This window comes from Amblyomma americanum, chromosome 1, assembly GCF_052857255.1.
Source record: "Amblyomma americanum isolate KBUSLIRL-KWMA chromosome 1, ASM5285725v1, whole genome shotgun sequence".
Taxonomy (NCBI): Eukaryota; Metazoa; Arthropoda; class Arachnida; order Ixodida; family Ixodidae; genus Amblyomma; species Amblyomma americanum.
In genome coordinates this window covers 176,713,194-176,738,401 of record NC_135497.1, presented here as the reverse complement: position 1 = coordinate 176,738,401, position 25,208 = coordinate 176,713,194, and the positions used below count along the sequence as shown (strand labels likewise).

At 45.9% G+C, this 25,208-nt stretch overlaps 2 protein-coding genes across 3 annotated transcripts in view; both read left to right on the top strand.

The window, feature by feature from the left end:
* Positions 1-2,381, top strand: part of LOC144114243 (uncharacterized) — a 33,178-nt gene extending 30,797 nt beyond the window's left edge. For both annotated transcript variants that reach the window (XM_077647845.1, XM_077647844.1), the window contains exon 5: positions 2,100-2,381. In XM_077647845.1, coding sequence (XP_077503971.1) covers positions 2,100-2,171 — 72 coding nt within the window. In that variant the 3' untranslated portion in view covers positions 2,172-2,381. The remainder of the gene's footprint in view (positions 1-2,099) is intronic.
* Positions 2,382-8,689: 6,308 nt separating this feature from the next.
* LOC144093719 (lysosomal aspartic protease-like) lies at positions 8,690-24,800 on the top strand. Its single transcript, XM_077627343.1, has 7 exons — positions 8,690-8,773; positions 15,527-15,626; positions 20,455-20,578; positions 22,115-22,556; positions 23,220-23,364; positions 23,618-23,716; positions 24,385-24,800. Exons 1-7 carry the CDS (start codon positions 8,712-8,714, stop codon positions 24,538-24,540), a joined length of 1,128 nt encoding a protein of 375 aa, XP_077483469.1. The 5' UTR covers positions 8,690-8,711; the 3' UTR covers positions 24,541-24,800.
* The last annotated feature ends 408 nt before the right edge of the window (positions 24,801-25,208 follow it).

The following is a 25,208-nucleotide window of genomic DNA, read 5'->3' as shown; positions in this document are numbered from 1 at the left end:
CTGATTAGCGTCACGAACGAAAGCTATATACACTAAAATCCTGCGGTGAGGTCACGTTCACTTTCATGCCTAAATATTTGCTTGAAATCTGTTTGTTGACTCGTTTAATAAAAATTTCGATTTTGTCTTTTTAGTCACTTCTGTGCTACTCTATTTTTCTTAGCATGTATGTAGCTGTGCTGCGAAACAACTCAGGCTTGTAACCCTATAGAGTACTGAGTAGTTTCACGGCCTTGAGAGGGCGCCCTAATTGATTTAATATGGCGGCGTTAATCAAAGCTGCTTCCGCGATCAGCCTAGGAAGAACCGCTCTTAAGGTAAGCTCGCTCTTGTTGGTCTATGGTGGCAAGCTCATGTCGGGCAAATAGGCTTTGCTAGAGTGTGTAAAAAAATAAAAATAAACGACAGCCAAGGAAGAAATCCCTGTCGGGCGTGCAAAAACAGCCGACGTGAAAGCGGAGCAGCAAACGGTCGACGCGTGCTTTTAGAATTTAAAATGAATAGCAATGATGATGCAGACACTTGTACAAAGGGTGAATGAGAAAACTAGAATAGCATTTCACATTACAGGTAAGCAAAAGTTTTCCAGGAACTGTAGCTTGAGTTTCAAATGATAAGGCTCGACCCTTTTGCTTTTTTCGTGCTGATGAACTGCGTTAACCATGAGTTAGATTGAACGTGAGCATGAGTTTGTAATTGTGTGTACAGGTGGAAAGCTAGAACAACGAGGCCGCTTTTTTCCGCGCACTTCCTTCTTGGAGCAGTGAACCGTACCTTGTGCTCACAGCTTGTTAGTCAGCAGTAGATGGAATGCATGTAATGAATGTAAGGCCGCTATGTTATAATTATTTTCTTCACATTCTATTCTATTCTTGTTATCCGCCGGTCTGTCTGATTGCAGCTGTAGACAGGGCATGGGGCAATAGAAGGGCAAGAAAAAACATCGATATGGAAAGAAATTCAAATGGCATAGTTATAGCACACCACTACCCCACTCTGCGGATAACAAAACACTATATCACCAAACACGCATCCCGCAATAAGGCCTTAAATTGTGGGAACATTCATGGATAAAGTTTTTTCGCCATTGAAATTAGGCATCTGTGCCTAGGATGAGGAGGAGGAGGAAGAAGAGGAAAGGCAGTGAGGTTAACCGGAAGAATAATCAGTTTACTACCCTACACGGGGGGAAAGGGGTGACGAGATAAAAAATGTAAGAGAAAGAATGTTCACTATGTAAAGTCAGCGTTCGTAAAAGTCACAGCCTATCGTGCAGGCCAGAAGTTCGTAAGAAACGGAGCAGTGCATTGGAGGCCTTCACCGCCGACGATCGCCGCGGCCAGTGACCGAGAATCTTCGTTTCTCTCAGTGGGCGTGGATCTAGACGCTCCAGTGCACGGCAGAGCGACTGCCTTTCGGCGCTATAGGCAGGGCAGTCACAAATAATGTGGGATATAGTATCGTCATGCCCGCAGATGGCACATGCAGGGCTATCAGCCATTCCGATTAAGAATGAGGAATGGTTTGTGAATGGTTGGGTGGTTCAGTGGTATTTAACAAACCTTGCCTCGTGTTTACACAGGTCCTTCTAGTCCAGGCAAATCATTTTTTTTTATAAATATAGGTTCGGTGAATGTTGACAGCAGCGCTGCCACGGTCCTGAAATCGTTCTACAGCTTGAAAATTTCCTGTTCCCATGTTATTGCTGTATTGCTCGTCCCAGAAAACTCGCTCAGTGGCACTTAGCGGCTCATCTATCTCGCTAGCATGCAAACATTCATGTGACAGCACCGACAGTATGCAAGCTTTAAGCAAAACTCTGGCATCAATGTCTGTATACGCCGGCGAACTGCTCATGCAACAGAGCCAACGACGCGGTTCCGCGTGCGCCGATCCTTTTGGGACTAGTTCGCGGTGCCGCCGGAACCTGGCGCGTCGTTTTTGTGAAAATCGGTTATAGAGAGGTCAGGTTGAAATTTTGTTTTGCACAATTTCTTAAGCTTTGTCGTTACTGCATGTGTTGACTTAAGCGTGTGAAGAAATCAGTTGTGAAAAAACTATCACTTATGCGCTTTCTTCACCTTGTTATTCTGCTGCAGGCGATGGGACTCATAGCAGCCATTTGCCACGTTGTTCATGTGGCATTCATCTACAAGGGACCCAAGCTGTAGACACCTGAAGCCATCCAAAGAACCTTAGTGCTGCTGAACTTGTTGATTCACGCACATTGAGGCCCACTAACATTGCATTGTGATGGGCGTATGATTACTCCACTGCCATAAAGTACATATTTTTTAAGACGCTTGCAGCCCACAGCTATACCTAGCGTTGTGAAATAAAATTGTTTGTTGAACAAATATAGACTGCTGAGCTGGCGAAAATTGTGGGGGCCTCTGGTGTATGTGCAGGTTCATGAGCGCACTTGAGGACGCAAACTGCGCGCTCAAGATCGAAGTCTTGTGTCGTTGTGCACGTGTTTTATTTTCAATTAAAAAAACAAACTCGGTAGAGTCTGGATTTCAATATTGCAGTGACAGGATTTGTCGCTTTGTGTGTCTACAAGCCTACTACAAGCATCCAAGAATTCAAGGCAAGTATGGCTATTTGTGATCGATGAGATGAAAGTGCTTGTAAAGGTGGAGTGCTCATCGAGAGTAAGAACAAAAGCGGTGAATAAAGTATGTTAGCTCGCAAAACACGAATACGCCCAACACCTCAACGGGGCATCGGCTGTTGCCACGTTGGGGCTTTGGGCACGTTTCAGCTCAAAGCTGAATTGGCTTTCACGGGTACTCTTTATTTTTAATGAACGGTGTTGCTTGTTGCCGTGGGACTTTCGTGGAATAACTGATCAAATGTTGCCTTTAGAATTCCTCTGTGCTTTTCATCAAGCACTTCTGCGATAATTCTCCGAGCGAAATGTTTTCAATGTGACCTTCCAAGGAATCTCGTTGAGTCCTCTTATCGGCGACGCTGGCGCTAAACTGGGCTTGGGTTTCGTCTGCTATCTGCTTCAAGACTGCAGACGCTCGCCTCCAGTTTCGTTCGAGTTTGCATGTGGTGGCGAGACCTTGTCTGCTTTTTCTTGTCTGGAAAAGGCTGCTGGCCATGCTATGGATGAAAAACCGCGAGCTGTGAAAATTTTGTTGCGAACCGGGCAGGATGGCGGAAACTACAAAAAGCATGCTCTAGCCTTCTAGCATAGCAGCAGTTCGCGTGGTCGTCACACCACAATAAAGCTTTCACAAGAGCTGTTGTCGGTCTAGTAGGTGAGATAGTGTGCAGAAGCCATGTTATATTGCGCTAAAACCGCAACAGAAAAGAGAATACATCAATAAAACGAATCAAACATTACAATGCGAGCGCATGGCGTTCAGGGAATTATGCACCGTGTTGATGCATTCATATCTCGGAACATTCTGAAGAACGCTGACGCCGAACAAGCATTTACGGGGGTTATATTTCCTATCTTGTTTTAAGTGGTAATCCCGCCGTTAGGCATCACACTGCGTCAAATAACCATAAGACCGCACGGCTAGATGAACATGGCTGAAGGGGCTTGGACAGTACGTGTTCAAACGCTCAACTCTTGATTTAAGACACGGCGCTTCCTTCATTTGTAACGATGTGAACGTTGACCTACCCAGAGGGATAGCCAGCAAGGGCTTTGTTTGCAAATCTCCTTGCTAACGAAAAAAACAGGCGTACTGAGTACAAAGTGTATTGTGAGGTTGCGTGCGTGACTACCATAGTATGCAGAAGTGAACGGAAGAAATTTGCTCAGGCCAGTTATGATTCTTAGCGTGTCTTGGAAAATTCTGTTTTGGACCAGTGCTCTTCTCGTGGTATGTTCCGGAAAGACGTCTGGTAACTACCGGAACCATTGCAGACTTTTAGCTTCCCATGGCGACTGATCCAGCTCATGTTGCTGTGAAGAACGAAGACGCAGGCGGAGTGCTACCGTTTACTTCGACGACAACCATCCGACTACAGACGCCAGGGGAGCATAGTTTTCGTCCATGTATGCATAACAGTCACATGGCATTCGCGGCTGCCGACACAGACACACGGTCTAGTAAGCGCATGTAGTAGTAACATAAACACTTGTCAACTCCGGTGGTGGCTTGGCGGATACAGGGATCGTGGATGCACAAATCAATGCTCTCTCCTTGTCGCATTGCCCGTGCTTGCCTGGCAACGCTTCTGTGTGATATAACAGTGCGCATACAACAGTGGCTATGCCTCGTGTAGCTGTGTACGGCCAAGTTAAGCCAAAGCTCTTCTTGGTGCATGCTGATGTTCATGGAGATATGTAAACAATAGTTCTGCTTTAGGCGCATATAGACATTAAACGCCTAACGCAAATGCACAGGGAAGCCATAGCCACACACACAAAAGGTTGTCCTCCAGACGCTACTAGCACTGCGGTTGTCGCCTACGGCTGTCGCAGGAGAATATAACGGCACCGGCAATACGCTCTCGTTGAGGCGACATATTTATACCGTCTTTTCACTAACGACTATGTCGTCATTAACTAGTATTTCTTCATTAACTAACCCTTAGTAGGGTCTAGCAATAACAAACAAATGACGAAGGATTTGAAGGCATAAATGTCTTAAACGACAGCATCTACTTTTTTTTGTCCGTTCTGCGCGAAATATGTAGCCACATTTTCCACTAACACATGACCGAACCTAGACGCAGATGATGTCATTAAAAAGAATAAAGCCTCCGAAATCGACTGCAGCTAGTTTTATACAAACGGGATGAAATGAAGCATACGCAAACATTTTATGTACTGCGCTTCAACAGCGCACGCTGGAGCGGTGGAGGTAACTGTCAGAAGCCTCAACTTATTACAATCAACCTTCAGTAATTCGTGCTCGAAGGAAATCGAAATTTTGCTTGCCTTATGTGAAGCTGAAGTCAAGGGGAGGCTTTTTACTGAACTTGACGCTGGTGGGACGAAAGCTTCTGCCTGAATAAACCACAAGTTCGAGTTAAGGGAATTAGAAACACGGAGGATCTATTGTAACATGGGCCAGTGCGTTGCGCTGGCTCACCCTCATCCGCTGTGTAATGCGGCTCCAAGTATTATCCAGGGTGTTTCAGCGAAGCCTACCAGTAAATTTTAAAAATCGGCTTTTTGAAGTATAAGGGTGGCTTTTGCTTCGTAGCAATGCGAGTGGTGGTGGCCGTCAAGAAAACAGGTGCCATGTAAATAGTAAGCTGTGTAACTAAACTTTAATAGTTAACTTTTAAACATTGCAGTTCGGCGCCTCCTTGCGATTAGATATTGTAGCTGGCTATTAGTAATAGTCCGAAACTGACAGCAATAATCGCCTTATCAGCTTCCAGAGTTTCGAAAACGCGATTAACCTCGGTGGGCGTAACAAATTCTGGCCATTCCGCGCATCATTAGAAAAGCGTGTGGCTGTGGGGCGCACACTGGCGTAAACTCCCAACAGAAGGATACAAAGCGGAGCACGTGTCACGTGACCTTCTCTGCACCTCCTGAGCTGGGGCTGGAGCGGCGGCCCGGGAAGGAGAGAGCACGAAAGAACGGCCAAGGAATGAACTTAAGAACGATTAATGCTTTGCACGCTCCTGCCTCTCATTTTATGACAGCCAACGATACGACAGCCGAATAATCACGAATCTTATCCCCGTGGGGCCGCAGCCAGGGGAACGGCGACCTTCGCTGAACCTTTCCGCATAGACAACAGCGCCATAACACAACCAAAGCAACTCCCAGAGGAATCAGAAGGACGACACCACCTGGCCCTGTCGTATCTTGACGCAGGTGCGTCCACGCTCTAGCGAAGCCACAAGTGGCGCGAGTCTGTGTAGCTGGCGGATGCTGGGCGTACCAAGATAACGAACTCGGTGAATCAGGCGTGCGTCGCTCGTCGCATAGCATGTTCCCTCTGGAGTCACTGTAAAGGCTTCCAGAGTACCTCACTCTCTTTCCGGGTGCCTCCAGGCGTGGAAGGTATACCAGTGCCGCAGCCTAACACTGCCTGGACGTCGCGACAAAGTTCTGTAGAGAATTTTTCAGCAGCGGCGTCATTCCATTGCTTCGGCTCTCCTCTCGAATTTGCACAGATGCAAAAATGCGTTTTTATGCGTTGCATATTGCAATCACTCAGTTCAGCCCTTGGGCGCGGCCGGGCAGCCACCAAACCACGTGACGTGACGTCACGACAGCCGGAGGAAAAGCTGGGCCCCAACTCGCGCGGTCGCGCGCGGCCGCAGCCACCACCTGACTCCCGCTCCTCCCGCTAGGGGCGCTGCGCCGGCGCGTGACGTCACGGAGGAAAAGCTGGGCCCCAATTCGCGTGGTCGCGCGCGGCCGCAGCCACCACCTGACTCCCGCTCCTCCCGCTAGGGGCGCTGCGCCGGCGCGTGACGTCACGGAGGAATAGCTGGGCCCCAACTGGCGCGGTCGCGCGCGGCCGCAGCCACCACCTGACTCCCGCGCCTCCCGCTAGGGGCGCTGCGCTATGATTGACGTCACGGCATATGTATAAAAGAGCTGCGCTCCTTCGCCGGGACAGTCTTATACCCCTGTCACACGGGCATTTCGAGGGCCCTCGAACCGATAGTCTATCGACTCAAAGGCGATCGAGCGCTGCTACACGGGCAGTTTCAATGGCGATCGAGTCAATAGCCTATCGAGTCAACGGAGCAGCACGGAACTCCATCGAGATATGCAACGCATTCTTGGCTTAACCAAACTAAGCCTGGCCATTTTTTTCGTTTCTTCTGAGTGGTAGTATCTCCGAAGCTGGCTGTGCCAGCTACCTGAGGGTTTTAAGTCATCACTCATAATAACGATGCTGCGAAGGCAAATAACACAGGACACATAAAGGTGCTTGTTGTGCTCAGAAGGTTCGGCACCAGCAGCCATATTCCTTCCAAATCTGATGGCGTGGAGAGGAACAATGCGCTACGGTAAAAAAAAAAAACGTTTCCGGTGACTCTAGTTGTCTCGTTTTCGTCATAAGCTAAGCTGCTGTCGGCTGCACTTTTGAGAAGAGCATGCTGAGGATGGAAGTGTCGTGCCGCGAAAGCGGCACTGGGTATAAGGTGGTATGTTTGATTTTGAACCATTCCTTTCAGAGGCATGCGGAAATTGAGGTATAGCGTCGTTTGCGATGGGGCAGTTGTCCTTTTCTGAGAGTTTTCCTATCAAGAGAAGTTTCCAACTACTCAGTTGTTGCGATGGGCTAAATATTGTTCTAAAAAGTGTAGTGCAATGTAGCATATACGTCTATACCGGCACTTAGCTTTTATCTCTGGAATGACCTTTTAGCTGTTCGCGACGCTTACGTAATCATCTCTGCTTCAGCCACGTACATCGAAAAACTTCATCATCAGCATTACATAGAGCAATTAGGCTTTCGAATGATCTTCCTGACACCATAATCTCTTTTTCTGATCCTGAAGAGTCTGAAAAGCACCTATGTTTGCATTTGAGTCTTTAGTAATGTTCTAAACGGTGTTTTCTGTTTTTATACAGTTCAAGTAGTACTTTGTTGTCACTTTTACGCATCTTCGTAAATGATTATAGCTGTATTTTCATCGCATTTTCAATTTTTGTGTTAAATTTTATTTCTTTTACTTCCTTCTTGGGTCCACTTTAGGCACCTTTGCTGTATTTGCCTTTTACCGCGACCTTCGTACCTTTAGTCGGGTATTTAAATTTTGTGCATTCCTTTTTCCCATTTTCCCATTGTGCCCTCCTCACCCAATGCTCTTCGTGTCCTGCGAGGTACAAATAAATAAATAAATAAATAAATAAATAAATAAATATATATATAGTGTAGTAATATGTAGCAGAAAATGATCCCTAGGGCCCTCCAGCACAATGAAGCCTGAAACACCTGTTTCACCATGACTAAACCCTATATATCGTTGATTCAGTTTCTAAATATCATCTTAAGTATTGCTGCTATAGGTGCCGCAGAGTTCTTATGCAATCTTGCTCCGGAAATACAAAAGTCACCTTCAGCATGAAGAAGGAATCTGGGGCCAATGGTTTCATGATACGGTTGCCAAGAAGGTGGCTAATTTTTTTCCATTTCTCAATAAAGACTGCCCCGTTCACTCAGTCTGGCTTGATGATGAATAGCGCGCGTGGAGGCCCGCGCATGCCGTACGGCCTTTTTTTTTTTTATTCAACGTTCCTCCGCATCCCCTCTCAGCAGTCAAACTTCTTCAGCTTTCCAGAGCTTTCTTATCTCTAGTTTGCGCTTTCTGCAGCTGGATTTACATCTTCAGGTTGACAAAGCACAATGCAAGTGAAGGTAAAGAGGAGGCTAGCTCAGGACTTGTTCACTATACAGACACCGAAAACTTGAGGCAAATCTGCAATTTGTCTGCAACATCGGCTGGCTCCAATAAAACTGTTCCCTCGGTGACCCATGGATTCTGTGCTGTTTTTTATACTTTGTTGGAGCTTCGCACGCAAGGTACGGTACACCACGAGATTCAGAAGTGCTGCCTTGGTGCTAGGGTGGGGTGTTTTCGAAGACGTGGTGCCTGGCGTCAGTGTTTTCAGAAATGATGAGGACAGCGACTGCCGATAACATAAGGGGCCCACAAGCCGCACAGGGACACTCGCAGTGTGCTCTGCGAGCCGAGAGTCGTTCCTTGAAGCCAGCTTCCTACCCACTCCCTCTCCCGTGCGAGAGCCTGCGACGCCAGCCATGAGCCCCCTGGGCGTAACCTTCCTTCTGGGACTGCTGGGGCTTTCCGCCGCCCAGTTCAGGTAAAACGGCTGCCCCTTCTCGACTTCGAACAGCAGCAGGAGATGTATGCAAATACACGAAGGCGGGTTCACTCTTTACTCTGAAGAGCCGATTCACATTCTTCGTGCTCTCAGTCATGCATGCAACATCCGCCAAGCATTGACACTTTCTGTACTATGGGGGAAATGGGCATGTTTTGAAGGTTATTTATTTTATTTTTGACTGCAAAAGTGATCTTAGTTCCATTAGCATGCAGCACATCAAAATGAAGGTAAACAAATTCACTATTTGACTGACTGTCTGGATTGCAAGTAGAAATAATTAATGGGCATAAATGAGAAATATTATTTGTTTAAACAATGTTTGGTTAAAATTATGGTAGATATTGATGACATTACGTTTATAATGTGCAAAAAATATTCCAGAGGTTACAAAATATACATAGCGTTGCTTGTTTTGCCGCATAACGCACCTGGAAATAGCAATGCTTTGACTGAAAAATACTTTGAGCTACAAGCAAATGCTTGCTGCCTCACAGATAGTAGCCATTTTTTGCAGGCATTGCAGGAGCAACTTTTTCTCAAAATGTTTAGATTAGAAAATGCAGGAAAGTAGAAGCAAATCAACTAATATTAATATTTTTCTGAATTATAGACAATAAAAGAGTAAAGCCTCATTTCTGGACACACAGTTCATGAGTGGCTGTATATTTTGCTCGTAGACCTTTTGTTGTCTGAGTAATCTTCTTCTTAGTAATTTTCATTTTTGCTGAGTCATTCTTCGTCCAGCGTTTGCCTCCTCTTCCCTGCAAGTAGAGAGGGTGAGAGGTGCTAGAGAGAGGGCAGGTGGCAGGTGGCATGTGGAGAGGGATGGATGGATGGATGGATGGATGGATGGATGGATGGATGGATGGATGGATGGATGGATGGATGGATGGATGGATGGATGGATAAGGCTGAACCCTTTAAATTGGGCGGTTCTTCAAGCCACCTAGCCATGGCTTGTGAAATTTTACTCTTGTCTTGATTTTAGCCACCAATCAGATAACCTTCGTTTGGTTACTCCTACCCGCTTAAAACCTACCTTCCCTTCACTGTCCTTAAACCCCGATGCCTTGGCTAAATCAGCCCCGCTGCTTTCCACTGTAGGGTGGAGCCCTTTACAGAAAAGTATCAAGTGTTCGGCCGTTTCCTCCTCCTCTCCGCACGCAACGCACAACGTGTCTATCTCGTGGTACCTGGCTCTATATGTCATAGTCCGCAAAAATCTCGTCCTGGCCTCAAACAACAAAGAGCTTCCCTTACAATTATCATATATATTTTCTTTGGCAATTTCCTGCTTAAAGGGACCAATCCCCCTAAACACCACCTAGCAGGTGGAGGCTTCACATAGACGCTGACACCGCTGGACAGTCATCGCCTTCACGACCCTCCTAATGCTATGCGCCGTACACGAAGAGAAAATTTGCTGCCCGTCCCGCATATGCACAGCAGTGCCGTCGTCGAGAACGGAAGGGAAGTGGGGGAGGAGGAAGGGAATCAAAGATGGTGAAGTGGAACACAAGCCGGTTATCTCTTTTTTTGGTCAGCATGGTGGAGCCGTAGACAATATACGGCCAATCCACGAGCGGTCAATAGCGTGGTGGGGTTCAGCATACATGTGCTTGGGTCTGTGCTGCTGCAAACGTGGGTACACCCGCAATCTGCAGCCAAAAAAGAGGCGAAGAAAAAAAAACTAGCATATATGCAAACAGCAGAGCAAACAATAAGAAATCCGAGTGCTTCGAAAGCTAGACAAAGGAACATTTCCGAAAAGGCAGCCCATTCTTGTCTTGGTAGACACAACAGGCCGCGGTTCAAGTCACGCGGCCTTGGATTCGGGAGTGCTGTCATTTAATTGCAGACTTTCTTCAACGCAGGAGAGGAGTGTGATAGCAGCGTGATGACGCTAATGTCAGTCTAATCACGTCGTTAGATTGGCGTATATCTGCACATTTCGTTTGAAAATTAAAATGAATCACGCATCGCGCGCACATTGAAATAAACCTTTGGCTTCAGCGCGATCATTGAGAAAGAGGTGGTTGTTTTAAAGTCAATCAACTACATACGCCAGAGTAAAAATGTGGTGCGTTTATGAATTCATACAACTCAGCATAATGTCGAAGACATTCGTGTGCAGTCCTCGCGCACGATAGTCGGGAAGCTTAACCCATGAGCACGCGCATAACTAGAGATTTATTATTTATTCAATACTGCAGGCCTTTACGGCCCAAGCAGGAGGGGCATACACTTGGCATCAGCGTGTAGAACGAAGATAGCAAATAATAATTTCAAAACACTTGTTCTATGGGCAATAGAACATGAGCAAAACAAGGACTAAACGAAATGCAAACCGAGCTCTTCATTTGGGAAAGTCAAACAGAAACAAACAGAAGTAAGCCAATGAATGAAATATGCAAAAATGAAATGTCAAACTTGCAGCAAGGCAAAAAAACGATCAGTTTGGGCAACCAAAAAGCAGACAAGAAAAATATTCAAGAGCAATTCAAGGTTTCAATTGAATCAACGCTGGTTAGAAGAGGCAGAGGTAAGTTGTTCCAATCTGTTATCGTGCGAGGAAAAAAAGAATATTTAAAAACATTAGTTCTGGTGCTGTATGGCGTTAGAGAGTCATCGTGTCGATGTCGTGTTCGGCGTGCCGTAAGTAGTGTTATGTACGGATCAGGAGTCAGAGCAAGAAGGTTATTTTTAAGAAGGAACATAAATTTTAAGCGCTGAATTTTTCTTCTCAGTTCCAGTGTCGGTATTCCATGTTGTTTCATTAGTGCTGTCGGGGAATCAGTTGTACGGTACTTCGAAAAAATAAACCTGACTGCCTTACGCTGTATTCTTTCGAGAGCGTCAATGTTAGTTTTGGTATAAGGGTCCCACACTACGCATGCATATTCAAGTTTTGGTCTTATTAATGATGTATAAGCTAAAAGTTTAGTTTAGGCGGGGACATGCTTCAATTTATGACGGAGAAGGCAAAGTTTCCGAAAAGCTGTGTCACATACGTTAGTTATGTGAGTGTTCCAGTTTAGGCTGTTTGTTAGTGTGACGCCAAGATATTTATACTCGCTGACTACGGTTAGTGGTTCTGTCCCGAGGGCATAGGGAAAAGAAAGGTTATTAAATTTCTTGGTTATTTTCATATACACTGTTTTGTCAGCGTTCAATTGCATATCCCGACAATGACACCAGGAAAGAATATTTTGTAGATTATTATTAAGAGTTATCTGGTCATCCTCGCTTGACACTTCCCTGAACAGCACGCAGTCGTCTGCAAACAATCGTATTTGGACGGGTTCAGTAATAACGCTCACAATGTCATTAATATATATTAAAAACAACAATGGTCCTAGCACGCTGCCCTGAGGGACGCCGGAAGTAAATGGAAGTTCATGGGAGTAGTAAGTATCAATATTAACAAACTGTCTACGATCAGTGACATACGCAGCAACCCAGTTAATAATGAAAGGAGGAAGGTTAATCATTTTAAGTTTTTCAATAAGCTTAGGGTGTGAAACAAGGTCAAAGGCTTTCCTGAAGTCTAAAAAAATAACGTCCACCTGGCCGGATTTGTCTAAAATTCTAGCAAGGGAATGGATTACCGTTGTTAATTGTGTCACCGTAGAAAATCCTTTACGAAAACCATGCTGCGCAGGTGAAAGTATATTGTTATCCTCCAGAAAATCTCTGATGAAGTTGGCTATGACGTGTTCAAGCATCTTACAACAAGATGATGTTAACGAAATTGGTCGGTAGTTAGTAATCATTGTGGGGTCTCCCTTCTTAGGCACTGGTACTACACGTGCCGTTCGCCAGTCAGGGGGAAGGGCTGCAGTGGACAGTGACGCACCGAAAATTATTACCAGAAAGTGTGACAGCATTTCTGCGTATCGGCGCAGAAAAACATTCGGTATGTTATCCGGTCCTGGGGTAGATTTTGTTTTTAGATTAAGGATCATAGAAAGCACACCTTGAGCGGATACAAATTCAGGAGATACATTTGATAAAGGTGAAAAGGGAAGTGCAAGCTCTTCTGAGTTAATAAACACACTGTAGAAGAATGCATTAAAGTGTTCGGCGATACTTTGCTTTTCGACAACGGGAATGCCATCTTTAATTATTTGATCCACTGCCTTGTTCTTTTTGCTCAGAAATTTCCAGAATTTTTCTGGAGCCGTACGAATAAAGTGCGGCAAAGTGTTATTGAAATAATGCCGTTTGGCATGAAGGAATTAGAAATTCGAGGCCCTCAAGCTTAGTTCGTAATTGTTTTGTTTGCTTGTGACATGCTATCAGTGCATGGGCCTACTGATATTTGACTCTTGGACCTTCGTTATCCAGACGATCAATTCCCTTCACGAAACGAAAGGGTAGTTTACAGAATAAAATAAATGTGGGTCAAGGTTTTCCCAACAAAAAAAGTAGCAGGCTTGATGTGCGCGCTAGCGACAGCAGAGACGAGTTCTTGGTCTACCTCTCACAGAAAGCGGCCACCATTTGTCGCGGAAATTGTCTCATTCTCGTGACTAGGGCTGCTGAAACAGAGGGAAAACACCGCGTATCGAGATATCTGGCTAACGCCTGATACCATGGAAGCACACCTACCCCAGAAAGCTCCAAGCACTTAGTTTTGTGTGCACACCGTCACTATCGATGACATACGAGGCGACTCCCAGCGCGGCAACAGCCTGCACAACGCAGTTGTCGCAGCGCTTTTTCGTTATCAGGCGCAGAGAGGAGGAAGGTGAGTGCTCTCTTTCGATAGCGTACTTTTGTGCGACTGACATTTCCTCAGTAAAACAAAACCAAGTAGGCGAACTGTGTCTGAGTTCGGCTGCAAGTGGACACCGCTGTTTTGGTTCTTACGGGTGTCGCTAGTAACCGTCTCCTTATCTACTGAACACACTCCGTCTTGATGGCCATGGATGGGATGAGGTGCTCTGGGAGAAATGCATGCTTCTGGATGACAGTGAAGTCAATCCAAGCGCGTTGACAGTGCGCCCAAGCGATTGTTTAACGACTTGCATTGTATAGCGAGACGACAATGTGAGACGTCGTCACGCTTACGTAAGCAAAAAGGTGGAGCCGTTTTGCCATTAGTGCCAAGTGTTTTTGAGGAAAATGCATTCACTTTTTGCACAGATTTACATCTAGATTCTTTTTACGCGTAGATATTTTTATTTTAAAATATGTGAGAGATACATTGCTGTGGTCTGTGCATGTGGATTGTAGAGTAAGGCAGGCATTATGTGCGTGATATGGATCATAAATACGCGATTAATGAACTAAAACGCACTAATCAGCCTTTTATTTTTGAGCTTAAGAGAGTCAACGTTATATCGATAAGTTGGGAAGGCCGTCAACATCGAAAATGAGTCCTATTTTTGAATTTTATTAATCGGCAATGAGGTTCGAAATATTGAAAGTAAAAAATACGCATTTCAAAGCTCGCTGCGTTGCCTTTCCCGAGCTGTATATTTATAAAGTCGCGTCGCCCGCGTTTCCTATGCATGAAATGCGGTTGCCGTTTGTGTATTTGATGTTCTAGGAGTAGTTAACTTTTTGCAGACGCAACCATGCGCAGCGACACTCTTTTTTTAAATATGAATTGCGGGAAAGCTAACTCGGCGAGCTTTCAGATGCTTATAATTCGAACCACATTACCGATTAAGAAAGTTTAAAATCAAGGCCCGCCATCGATGATGACGCTCTTCAATACCGCAATATAACCTTGGGCCCTAAAATCAAAAGTAAAAAAGTTTTTGTTGATTTTTGTTAATTAATAGACTAATAATTTATTAATGTCTGCTACACAATGTCCGTCTTGTTGCACAATTCACCTGCATAGAACATACCAAAGTATTTCTGAAATGTCTTAAAACAATAGTCTGCGAACAGTAAAAAATCACTCTGTAATTAATCATGTTCCAATTGCAAAGCGACATTATGCAGAAACATATCATAGGGCAAGTTCCTGACCAATTTCGCTTTCATAACCATGAATATCTGTTGGAAACTAAAAGACGAAGCACGTTGTCGCATTATTCGTCTCTATTCCCATGCGTGTGGCCTGAACACCTTCGTGTTCTCGGTGTTAGGTCACTGATCTTAAGTGCGAATGTCTCTTCATTTAGCAGCGCGTAGGAAAAAATTACTTTAATATGGTACATAATAGCGTCTGCAAGAAAAGAATTTGGTGTGTCCGTCCTTCAAATTGTTGAGGTTTTTTTTTAAACGCAAAATTATGTGTCACTAAATGAAAACACGCTATAAGGAAGCCGTTGCACATCGCGGCAATTCAGTCGGCTTCGCAAACTTTATAATGAACGTAATGTAAACTAGGGCATATACCAGCTATTGCTTATCAATGATCCGGTGTCGAAAGAATCCATCCTTCCCACCGGAAAAACACTGCATCGAAAAATCGCATGGGCGCTTAATTGCGGTCGTTTCTAAAGTTTTCATTTGTTCGCGAGGCAGAACCGGCGCTCCTCTTCAACCCACACGGGAAATAATGTGAATATCTGATGCCTCATTTGAGACCATGCGCGAAGCTTGAGACTTGCGTGGGAAAGATAAATGCACATAACCAGTATATGAATGCGCCTGTAAGGCAGCAGTTCGAGACAGCAATGTTCAGGTTAGGAAGCCTAACCAGGGCAAGTGTGTTAGGGGAAAAGACTGTCTCCCTTTTTTTTTTCTTTCTTCTGCCTCCTGCTTTAGCATCTCTTTGTGGAGGAACAGGACGGACGTGGACACAAGGCATCGTACGGCGGTTGATGCAGCCTCGGTTCTTCCGGAAGAACTGGAAAACGAAAACAACGTGAGGACTGCTCCTTCCAAATTATTTTGATGGGTGCAGAAAGAAAAGTGACAAGATTAACGAAGTAAATTATGACGAAATGAGATGAGCCCGTCAGAAAGTCTTACTAAATTTGAGCAAATACGTGCTTTCGCACGGCGTTTTACAATACATCTCGGAAAATGAACGCGCACATTATGACATGCTATCGCCCCAAATATTTCGCTTCGTTCTCGTGCACCGAACAACTGAGCAGATACAATGTCGAGGTCTACGTTCTAGAACTCCGGCTCAGCAGTTACTAATTGAGGCAAGTTCAGAAGTTGCTAAGTTTTGTGCTAGTCTGCTGCAGAACCAAAGTTGTTTGTTCTTGTTTTGTGAATGCCTTTAGTGCCGTGTTCTGTAAAGAAAATTTAAATTAGTTTCGAGGAAAAGAAATGGCGCAGTAAATGTCTCACATACCTCGGTGCTCACCCGAACCGCGCCGTAAGGAAGGCCGGGTTCAAGTTTCCATGTGCTTTCCCAGACTGGTAACTGATAATTAAGGTGCTGAAAAAAAGACCATGTTTCGAGTCTAAACTCCACGACTGGGAGCAACCGGACTACACTTTTGAAATGGAAAAAGCTCGAGCTTTTCCGCCGCATGTATTCAACGCCAAGAGTCCAAGATAGTTTTCCAAGGTAACGACCACCACGGTATAATGCACCATATGCATGCACTGTACTGCATTATTGAAAAAAGCGAAAAATTTTGTTGTGTGCAGTGACTTTTCATTCTTGACTGGAGAAAATATACGCTTTGTTTTATTTACAAGTATAAGTTCCTTAAGTTTAGCCAAGTTGGTAATTCAGGCGAAGACACACAATCTTTACCAGAAGTGAGTGTTACGTTGGTTCGGTTAAGAACACGTTAAAAGGGCCCCTATTTCTCGTTATTTCGGCGTCAGTTCAAGAGAATAGACGCAATATACTGCACGAGGGGATATAAATACAGCGGACCCACCACAAAGTTGTTGTAGGCTCCTTCGGGTTCCACCCGAATGCTCGCGCGGTGTTCCTTGGCCGCTTTGACTTCCCGCTGTCTGGACCCCTGGGTTTTCTTCGCCCCTATACATAATCACCGACTCGCGAGGGGCCTGTCGCAAAGTCGAACAAGGCTGGACTCCCTTCATAGCCAATGTGATCTACCTAAATTGCATACAGAATACGGACCCCGCACACCGTTACCATATATGGGCCCCTGCTCATCAGGGGTTGGCAGGAAAGAAGGCAGCAGACGCAGCAGCCCGCGCTCTATCTCACCGGGCTGTTTTCTCCTTCCCGCCCGATCAGGAACCCGATTTTAATCCGGTCTATACCTTCAAAGATGTTACAACCTACTATCAAGATAGTCATCGCCTTTAGCCCCGCCCATGTAAAGGCCTCAAGAAGGCGGATGAGAGGCTTCTTCTCCGCCTTCTCACGAATACATTGCTGTGCCCGGCAGCCCTAAAACATTTTGACCTCTCCTCTAGCGACAGCTTCCCGCACTGTAGAGCGGTGTCTTCGGAGACATATCACATGGTTTGGGCCTGCCCCTCCAACCCGGCTATTCCCCACATCCCCAACCCAGCCCGGGAGGACTGGGAGGCGACCCTGCTCGGCTGCCACGACTTACAGGCCCAACAAGCCTTAGTCGGGTGCGCCCGGGCTGCGGCCACCGCCACAGGTGTACCAAACCAGGGACCTCCACCTAATGTTTGTATGGACCGGTCCCTTACGGGCTCATCTAAGAATACCTCTTGTCCCTTGTATAGCCAATAAATGTTTTCACCACCACCCTCCTGAGCCCATATCTCCGGGTCTAAGCGCCGTCTCCGTCAGCATTCTGAATTTCGACTCCAGCAATATTCTGTAAAAGATGGGGTTTGAACAGCCCACTGTGGTGCCACCGCGGTATCGGGGCTTGTGACTGAACAATTCCGGTCTCCAGATTGCAAATGCGCATTGCGCATTGGTGCACTTCTTCTGGTCGCCATTCCTTCTTCTTCTTCTTCTTCTTCGCTGCATCGCGGCGGAATCGCCCCGGCCCGCTGCTGTAGTGTAGGTGATAGACAGCTATCACTGGAAAAAGCAGACGTGAGGGCCTGGAAGCCATGAAATAAGGAGGGTGGCGTAAGTATAGAGCTTCAGTGAGACGCCGAGCAAACAAGAGGTCTAGAGGGCGCGAGTACGGGCACATTTTGGAGTAATCAGATATTCCTTATTAGATGGCACCGTTTTCACATTTCTGCCTTGTACGGGCAAGTAAGGAATAAATGCTGGAAGTTTATGACTGTCGATGCAAGCAGCGTGGACATAGGCGCCGTCATTGTTCAGGAAAGTGAGAGACTGGAGGAAGTAATCGCGTGCCTACTCGTCGTTCCGAACAGCTTACGAGAAGAGGCTCTGCAGGCTTCGGACGACGAATCAACAGCTGGGCACCTCGAGTTTACCCGCACACTGCACCGCATTCAAGATAAATACTGCTGGTCGCGGGTGTCTGCGAACGTCGCACGGTACGCCAAAACATGCCGGGAGTGTCAACGACGAAAGATGCCACCGGTCAGGTCAGCTGGACTGTTGCATACCATGCCACCACCGAGCAAGCCCTTTCAAAAGATTGGAATGGATCTCCTCGGCCCCTTCCCAACGTCCACATCGGGCAACAAGGGGATCATCGTGGCGACCGACTACTTGAATCGCTACACCGAAGCAAAAACCCGTGCCCAGGGGTACTGCGGCGAAAGTCGCACCATTTTTCGTCCAGCCGATCTTTTTGTGCCATGGCGCGCAGAAGTTCTCATCACGGATAGGGGAACAGCATTTACGGCCGATCTTACCAAAGCCATTCTCAACTACAGCCAAACAAGCCACTGGCGAACTACTGCATAACATCTGCAGACCAACGGACTTGCGGAGCGTCTGAACAAAACCATCGCTGACATGCTCGCCATGTATGTGGACGCCGAACACAAGACCTGGGATGTCCCCATCCGTTACGTCGTCTTTGCGTACAACACCGCTGTGAGGGATACCACCGAAATGACACTGCTTAGGCTCGTCCACGGCAGGGAGGCAACCACCACGTTCGACGCCATGCTCCCAAACGTCACCTATGAAGAAAACATTGACGTCACCGCCTATCTTCAGCATACAGAAGACGCCCGAGAACTTGCCCGGCTGCGGATCAAGAATCAACAGCGCACCGACGGCGCATGGAGTACAAGCTAGGTGAGCGTGTTTGTGCCGACGGCCAATCGCCGCCGCTTAATCAGTGAAAAAGTGTTGCGCCCCTACTTGCGCCCGTACAAGATCTTTCGTCGAATCGAAGAACTTGACTACGAGGTTGACCCCGGTGGAGTTACCGCATCTCAGCTGCGCCGTTCATGACCATAAGTTGTGCATGTTGTGCGCCTGAAACATTATTAAGGACGCTAATGGACGTTTTGCGTTTGCATTCGCAGTGTTTAGTTTTCTCTTCTCAATTTTTTTTGCGGTTCTTTCTTTTTATTTTGCAGCATCGAGCCGATGCTTCTTTGAGATGGGAGTAATGCCACGAATCTTTCTACTGTTTGTTCACGCTCAGAGCCGGCGGCACTCTGCTTTATCATTTTGTTTGTGACGCGAGATGCGACTGGACTTATCTCGAATGATTGCAGCTACGCACAGGTGCTGCCACATTGTTCCAGGATGTTGTAGTTGCTTTGGCGCCCTGTCTGGATGGTTCCTTGTGAGCTTTAAACTGAGCGCGGCCAAGGCCGGCAGGCATTCTATTCGACGACCACCAAGCACGCTTGTTTCTATAGTTTGTGGGCGCAGGTCAACCCCGTAAAGTTTCTTCTGGAAGCTCTTTCGCTGTCTTCTTGACTGCCGGACGGCGTCACCACTACGTGCCAAAATTGGTATTCCTAGAGATTTACAGAATCGAACAATGCCAGGGTCCTTTGGATTTGATTGAGAGCTGTCAAAATAACTTGAAAAAAAAAACAGTCACAAAAGACAAGGGACACGAGAAGTAGTGTCCACGCCACAACGAATGGACTATCAACTGAGATTTATTAAACATAACAGTCCCAGCAAGGCCAGCAGAGCATGCGCAACAGCCGCATCACAAATCACAGCACATAGGGCACACAAGATATCATATCTACCGTAACCGACCTAAAAAAGCGAATTCTTTCTCGAGTAAGCGCACCGAGGCTGTGCTAATGCAATCATGGCCTGAAAAACTGATATGGTATGTTTCCAAGATTTCTCGCTTTTGCTTTCCCTTGCCTCTACCAAGAATCATTACATTGCTGAACAGAGGATAAAACCCACATTCATTGCAATGGAGAGGCAAGTTGGCAGCGTCATCAGGCACCATCTCCTTCTCTTGTCCCTTGTCTTTTGTGACTGTTTTTTTTTCAAGTTACAATGTACCAACTGGCCCCCATTTCAACCCTTCTGTCAAAGCACCTTGGCCAAAGTTGCTGTGTGAGTCATGAAGGGGTGTCGCAGCAGAGTTCCATATGATTGCGGAATCATCAAAGAACATTGAAGAACCTAATGGAAGCTTTACTACAAAGACTATGCAGTGAGAAAAAAAAACAATGCAGCTGTGCAGATAAAAATGCCGCAGGAACCCATAACAGGCGCAGAGTCACTGCTAGTTCTTCTCATGCTCCTGTTTGCGTCGAACACTGATTGTTGCCCCAGAATGTGCTGTCTCTTTAATGCAACAACCCCCCCCCCCCCCCCTTAAAAAAACCGGTACATCACATTGCGTTCTCGAATCAGAAAAAGAGAAGTACTTAACTAAGCTAGTTCAAATTTCTTTTCTTTTTAGTTGCATTACTACGGACTCATCACCCTTGGCACGCCTGGGCAAACCTTCAAGGTCATCTTTGACACCGGCTCAGCGAACCTTTGGGTGCCGTCTATACAGTGCCCCAATACGGAAGACGGCTGCAGTAAGCACGCTTTATAGTTTCCAGTTTACGGTGTCCCCTCCTTTGGACGTCACCTTTACACGCTACAGTTAACTCAGTCTGGAAATGTTAATAATAATAATTGGTTTTTGGGGAAAGGAAATGGCGCAGTATCTGTCTCATATATCGTTGGACACCTGAACCGCGCCGTAAGGGAAGGGATAAAGGAGGGAGTCAAAGAAGAAAGGAAGGAGAGGTGCCGTAGTGGAGGGCTCCCGAATAATTTCGACCACCTGGGGATCTTTAACGTGCACTGACATCGCACAGCACACGGGCGCCTTAGCATGTTCAGGGAAACTAAGTGAATAATGTCTTGCACCGAACGAAACTCGCTCTATCTCGTCATTAGAAACGCACCGAAAGCAAGCCAACTCGATAATGTACCTCGTCATAAGCAACACGTAGCATGTACGGCGTACTTGCTTAACTAGGGCGTCGGATCTGGCAGCCTTTATGTCATAGGTAGTATAAAAGAGGGTTCTCGCACAGCTTCCACCCTCCAGTGGTAATATCCCGTTCGACGCGTCATTCGCGGCAATACAGGACGTACTACGTCCGCCGCTATGGACGAGGATGGCGCTGCTGAACACTCTTAAGGCTAGGTTACACGCAACATAAAACCCCCCCAAAGCAGAAGATTGGCCATCCGCCGTCGTAGCTGAGTTGGTAGAGCGCCGGATGCGAAATACTAGTCTTGGGTTTCGATCCCACCGATGGCATGTGCTTGTTTTTTTCTTATGTTTTCCAATAAATTACCTTCCTGCCATAAAATAATTACACTAACAACTTCTCATTGATCAATGCGAAAAAAAATCGAAACATTCCCCTGCGCTTCCCGGGGTTTAGGTGACTTAATTGGCATCCTTGATTGATTATGTGCAAGTTGCAAGAGCTGAAAGTAAAGAAAACACGTGCGGGCATCATCAGTTCTTTATCAAAATGTATACAAAATCTGTTGCCGAAAACAAACCGTCTTCATTTGACAGCGCGATAGAAGTGCGAGTGAGCATACTCTTTGTTTTTATTAGTAATATGCGTTCATGACGCCAGCTCTGTCTCTTTGCGCTTGTCGAAAATGTTGGCGTCGTCAAACTTGAATATGCTCGCAAATGAAGATGGCGTTTTAGTTAAATTAACCCTGCTTAGAAGACGGCGCCTTAAGTTTTTATTAATATAGAAGTTAACAGAAGCGGATTGTTATCATTAAAAAACCTAATTTTCTAGCTCGTTTCAATTTAAAGCGATTTTTAGAAAATACGCCTTTTGAATCATGTCGAGGCAGCCAAAAAAAAAAACGAAACAAAAAATTGTCTTGAGGGCGCAGTTTATTTCTTTCGCCTGAGTTTTGCTCACAAATGAAAGCATCACTTTATGATGATAGCCGCCATGAGATTTTCTGTGAAGATGTACGCACCATATTTGCAAAAACACGTTCAATTTCACACAACTGGCGTAATAATACGCGCTAGAAGATCGGAACTCGAGACTTGCAAACGCACCTTTTTTCGATTACCACAGAGGACAAAAAGAAGTACGACAGCACGAAGTCGAGCACCTACAAGAAGGACGGCCGCACATTCAAGATTGAGTACGGAAGCGGCGTCGTCCAGGGCTTCTACAGCACCGACGTTCTGGGAGTGGGTGGAGGCAGTGTGCCATCGCAGACATTCGCCGAGGCCACAAAGGCCAAGGGGGCCATTTTCAGGGCGGCCAAGTTCGATGGCCTACTCGGTCTCGGCTACCCAGCACTGGCAGAGGGCAACGTTGTTCCTGTGTTCGACAACATGATCAAGCAGAACCTGCTGCCCAAGCCTGTGTTCTCTGTCTACCTCAACCGGGATCCTAAAGCGACCCCTGGGGGAGAGATCTACTTCGGTGGCATCAACAGCAAGCACTACACGGGAGGCATCACTTACACGCCTGTCACCAAGAAGAGCTACTGGCAGTTCAGAATGCAAGGGTATGTGCTCCTATTGCATGACATCGGTACCTCGTTGAGGCGCACAAATATATTTGAGTTCTGCAACAAGTTGCATAGGTAGCCCTGAAGGAACACTGGATACTAAGGTGTCTCTTCGCTGCAGTGAGGAAGTTTTGTTCCGCCATCATTCGTGGTGTGATCCTTGTTTCTCGAATGACGATAAGGGTCCTTGAATGAGGCTTTCTGTCTAGTGCGTTCAGCAGCATCAGAGAGCAGCCGCGATGGAAGTACGGTTGTCGTTGAGCTGTTCCTTCGTGATTCGCGAGCCTAATTTCTGGTTGCAGTGCGAGGGACTAAGCCGAAACCTGTCGCGCGTTGCGATTTTTGCACGCCAAGAGATCATGTGGGCCTTAACACCAGACGTTCTATGCGCGATTGCATGCTGATGGGATCTTTTTCTTATTACCGAAACACGACCGCTGTGACGTCTGTGAGCTTGCTTCAAAAGGTTTCCGCGAAAATGAGTGAATAAATTCCATTAATAAATACAGCAATGAACCTGAAAGCCGTAATTTGCGCTGGTTTCAAACTGCTGCGCCAGATCTCAAAACAAGTTGCGTTCTTTTGATAAGAGATAATAAAACAGGGCCGCGCACAATGGTAGCTTGCGTTCCACTGTGCTTGGTTGCCTTTCTTCTCTAGTATGCAAGTGAAGAAGGACAAGAACTTCTGCGCCGGAGGCTGCGACGCTGTGATTGACACCGGAAGCTCTTTTGTTGAAGGCCCCAGGGATGAGATCGAGCGGCTGAACTCATACCTGAGAGCCACAGAAACGCCAGCTGGAGAGGTGGGCATGATTTTCGAATAGTAATTAAGCCAATTTTCTGCAAATCAGCTGGTCGTATAAATCAACAAACAATCTTCGAAATGAAATTCCAATGTTCTTCAGTACGTTACGTGAGGACTGTTTTTAACGTTGTTAAAAGGCAGTTTTTTTTTAGTGTTTTAACGATGGCCATATTAGTGAACGGTAAAAATAATTGTTTTCCGAAGTTGAAGAATAAAAGTAGTTTCATTCATTTTTTCGCTCTCAAATGCAGTTTAAGGTGAAGTGCTCCAACATCCCGAAGTTTCCGAAAATCTCGTTCACTATTGGCGGAAAAGAGTTCACAATGATTCCGGATCAGTACATTATCAAGGTGAGATATTGAAATATTTTCTTTGACTGTTTATTCCAGTAATACGGCATTTAGATACCGGGGTATGGATTTTCAACTTCTTTCTCTAAATTCTCGGAAAGATAATGGATAAGTTTTGGCTGCTCTCACACTGAATATAATTGCATGAACTTATGCCCCAGACAGACTAAGCAGGCTTGCAGATAAACTAGAGACAATTTCTTGTAAAATTAGTTTTAGCTCATAGAAGCCCCTCGGGTGATCAAAGTAACTAGATTGTATGGCACGAGCAGAGAATCACGGTTATGATTTAGCTGTTAATTTCTGATTTCGATAATATATGACCGATGCGAAATTAAATGTGGACATTAAAATGCCTGACCTAAAAAAATAAGTTAGCTATTTATTCATAAAATACGTCCACATTCAGAAAAAATATATTTGCTTAATGGCATATCCAAATCACAATTCGGCGTAGCTCTAATCATCTGAGAAAATTTGTGTAATTTTCGTGCCCTAGAACAACTATTGAGTTCGAAGAGCGTATACAGAGAAGAACAATCGCGCAGAAAATATCTGCATAGAAGTACGAATAACAATAACTTAACGCGTCGCCCAGTAGTGACACCTGGACCAAAGAGCGGCTTTAAGAAAAATAACATGACTGCTGTCTTTTCTTTTCTTCCCAGATGGAAACAACCAGTAAGGTCAAGTGCTTCAGCGCTTTTGCTGTCTCTGACACGCCCACAAAGAAGTTCTGGATTCTTGGCCAGGTGTTCATCGGCAGCTTCTACTCTATTTTCGACAGGGGCAGCGACCGCTTGGGATTCGCTGTGGCCGCCTAAGGGGCATCTGTCCATTTCTCTGAATGGCTTACCACTGGTGTAATCAGCAGACTGGGCGCATACACGCCTGGTTGTTCTCACCGAAAAGTCCCCATAATTAAAAGAATGCCCTGATGAGCGTTTCTGCGAAAAATATTGTCTTGCGTACCTGAGAATTCAGTTGTGGTGCTCATGCACACTGAAAATCTTAATTTGCTTTGAAGCAACTATGAAATGCCAGAGGCGCGGCTTGCGAAGTCTGTGCTTTCACGTCCAGGCAATCGTCGGAGGGAAAGGAAGGGGGGGGGGGGGTAGAGAAGTGTTGACACTAACTTGGTGTCTTGTTAGCAAACAGATTTAAATTTAGCCAGCCGCGAACTTCGGTTCTGCCGAAGGAGGTCGACTCTCGAGTCGACAAAAATGGCATAAATATCAATTTGCCGTCGAGATCCGCGGTTATTTTTAAAACCTTCATATACTTAGCATCTTTCAGCATTAATTTATTGACCTCGACAAATAAAGAAAGCATTATGTATGTTCTATATTTTTTTTACTTTGTCCCTAGAAATGCAGAAAGTCTTCGCTGTGTAGAAGGTGACCATTGAGCACCGAAAAAAAAAATCACGGAAGTAGCTGTCCGATTAGTTCAGGCAACTTGTTGAAAGCATAAAGAATGAAACTGCCTACTT

Coding starts and splice junctions, on each gene's coding strand:
- LOC144093719 (XM_077627343.1), top strand. CDS start 8,712: ATGAGCCCCCTGGGCGTAACCTTCCTTCTGGGACTGCTGGGGCTTTCC. Junction 8,774..15,526: donor CTTTCCGCCGCCCAGTTCAG/GTAAAACGGCTG, acceptor CTCCTGCTTTAG/CATCTCTTTGTGGAGGAACA. Junction 20,579..22,114: donor CAATACGGAAGACGGCTGCA/GTAAGCACGCTT, acceptor CGATTACCACAG/AGGACAAAAAGAAGTACGAC.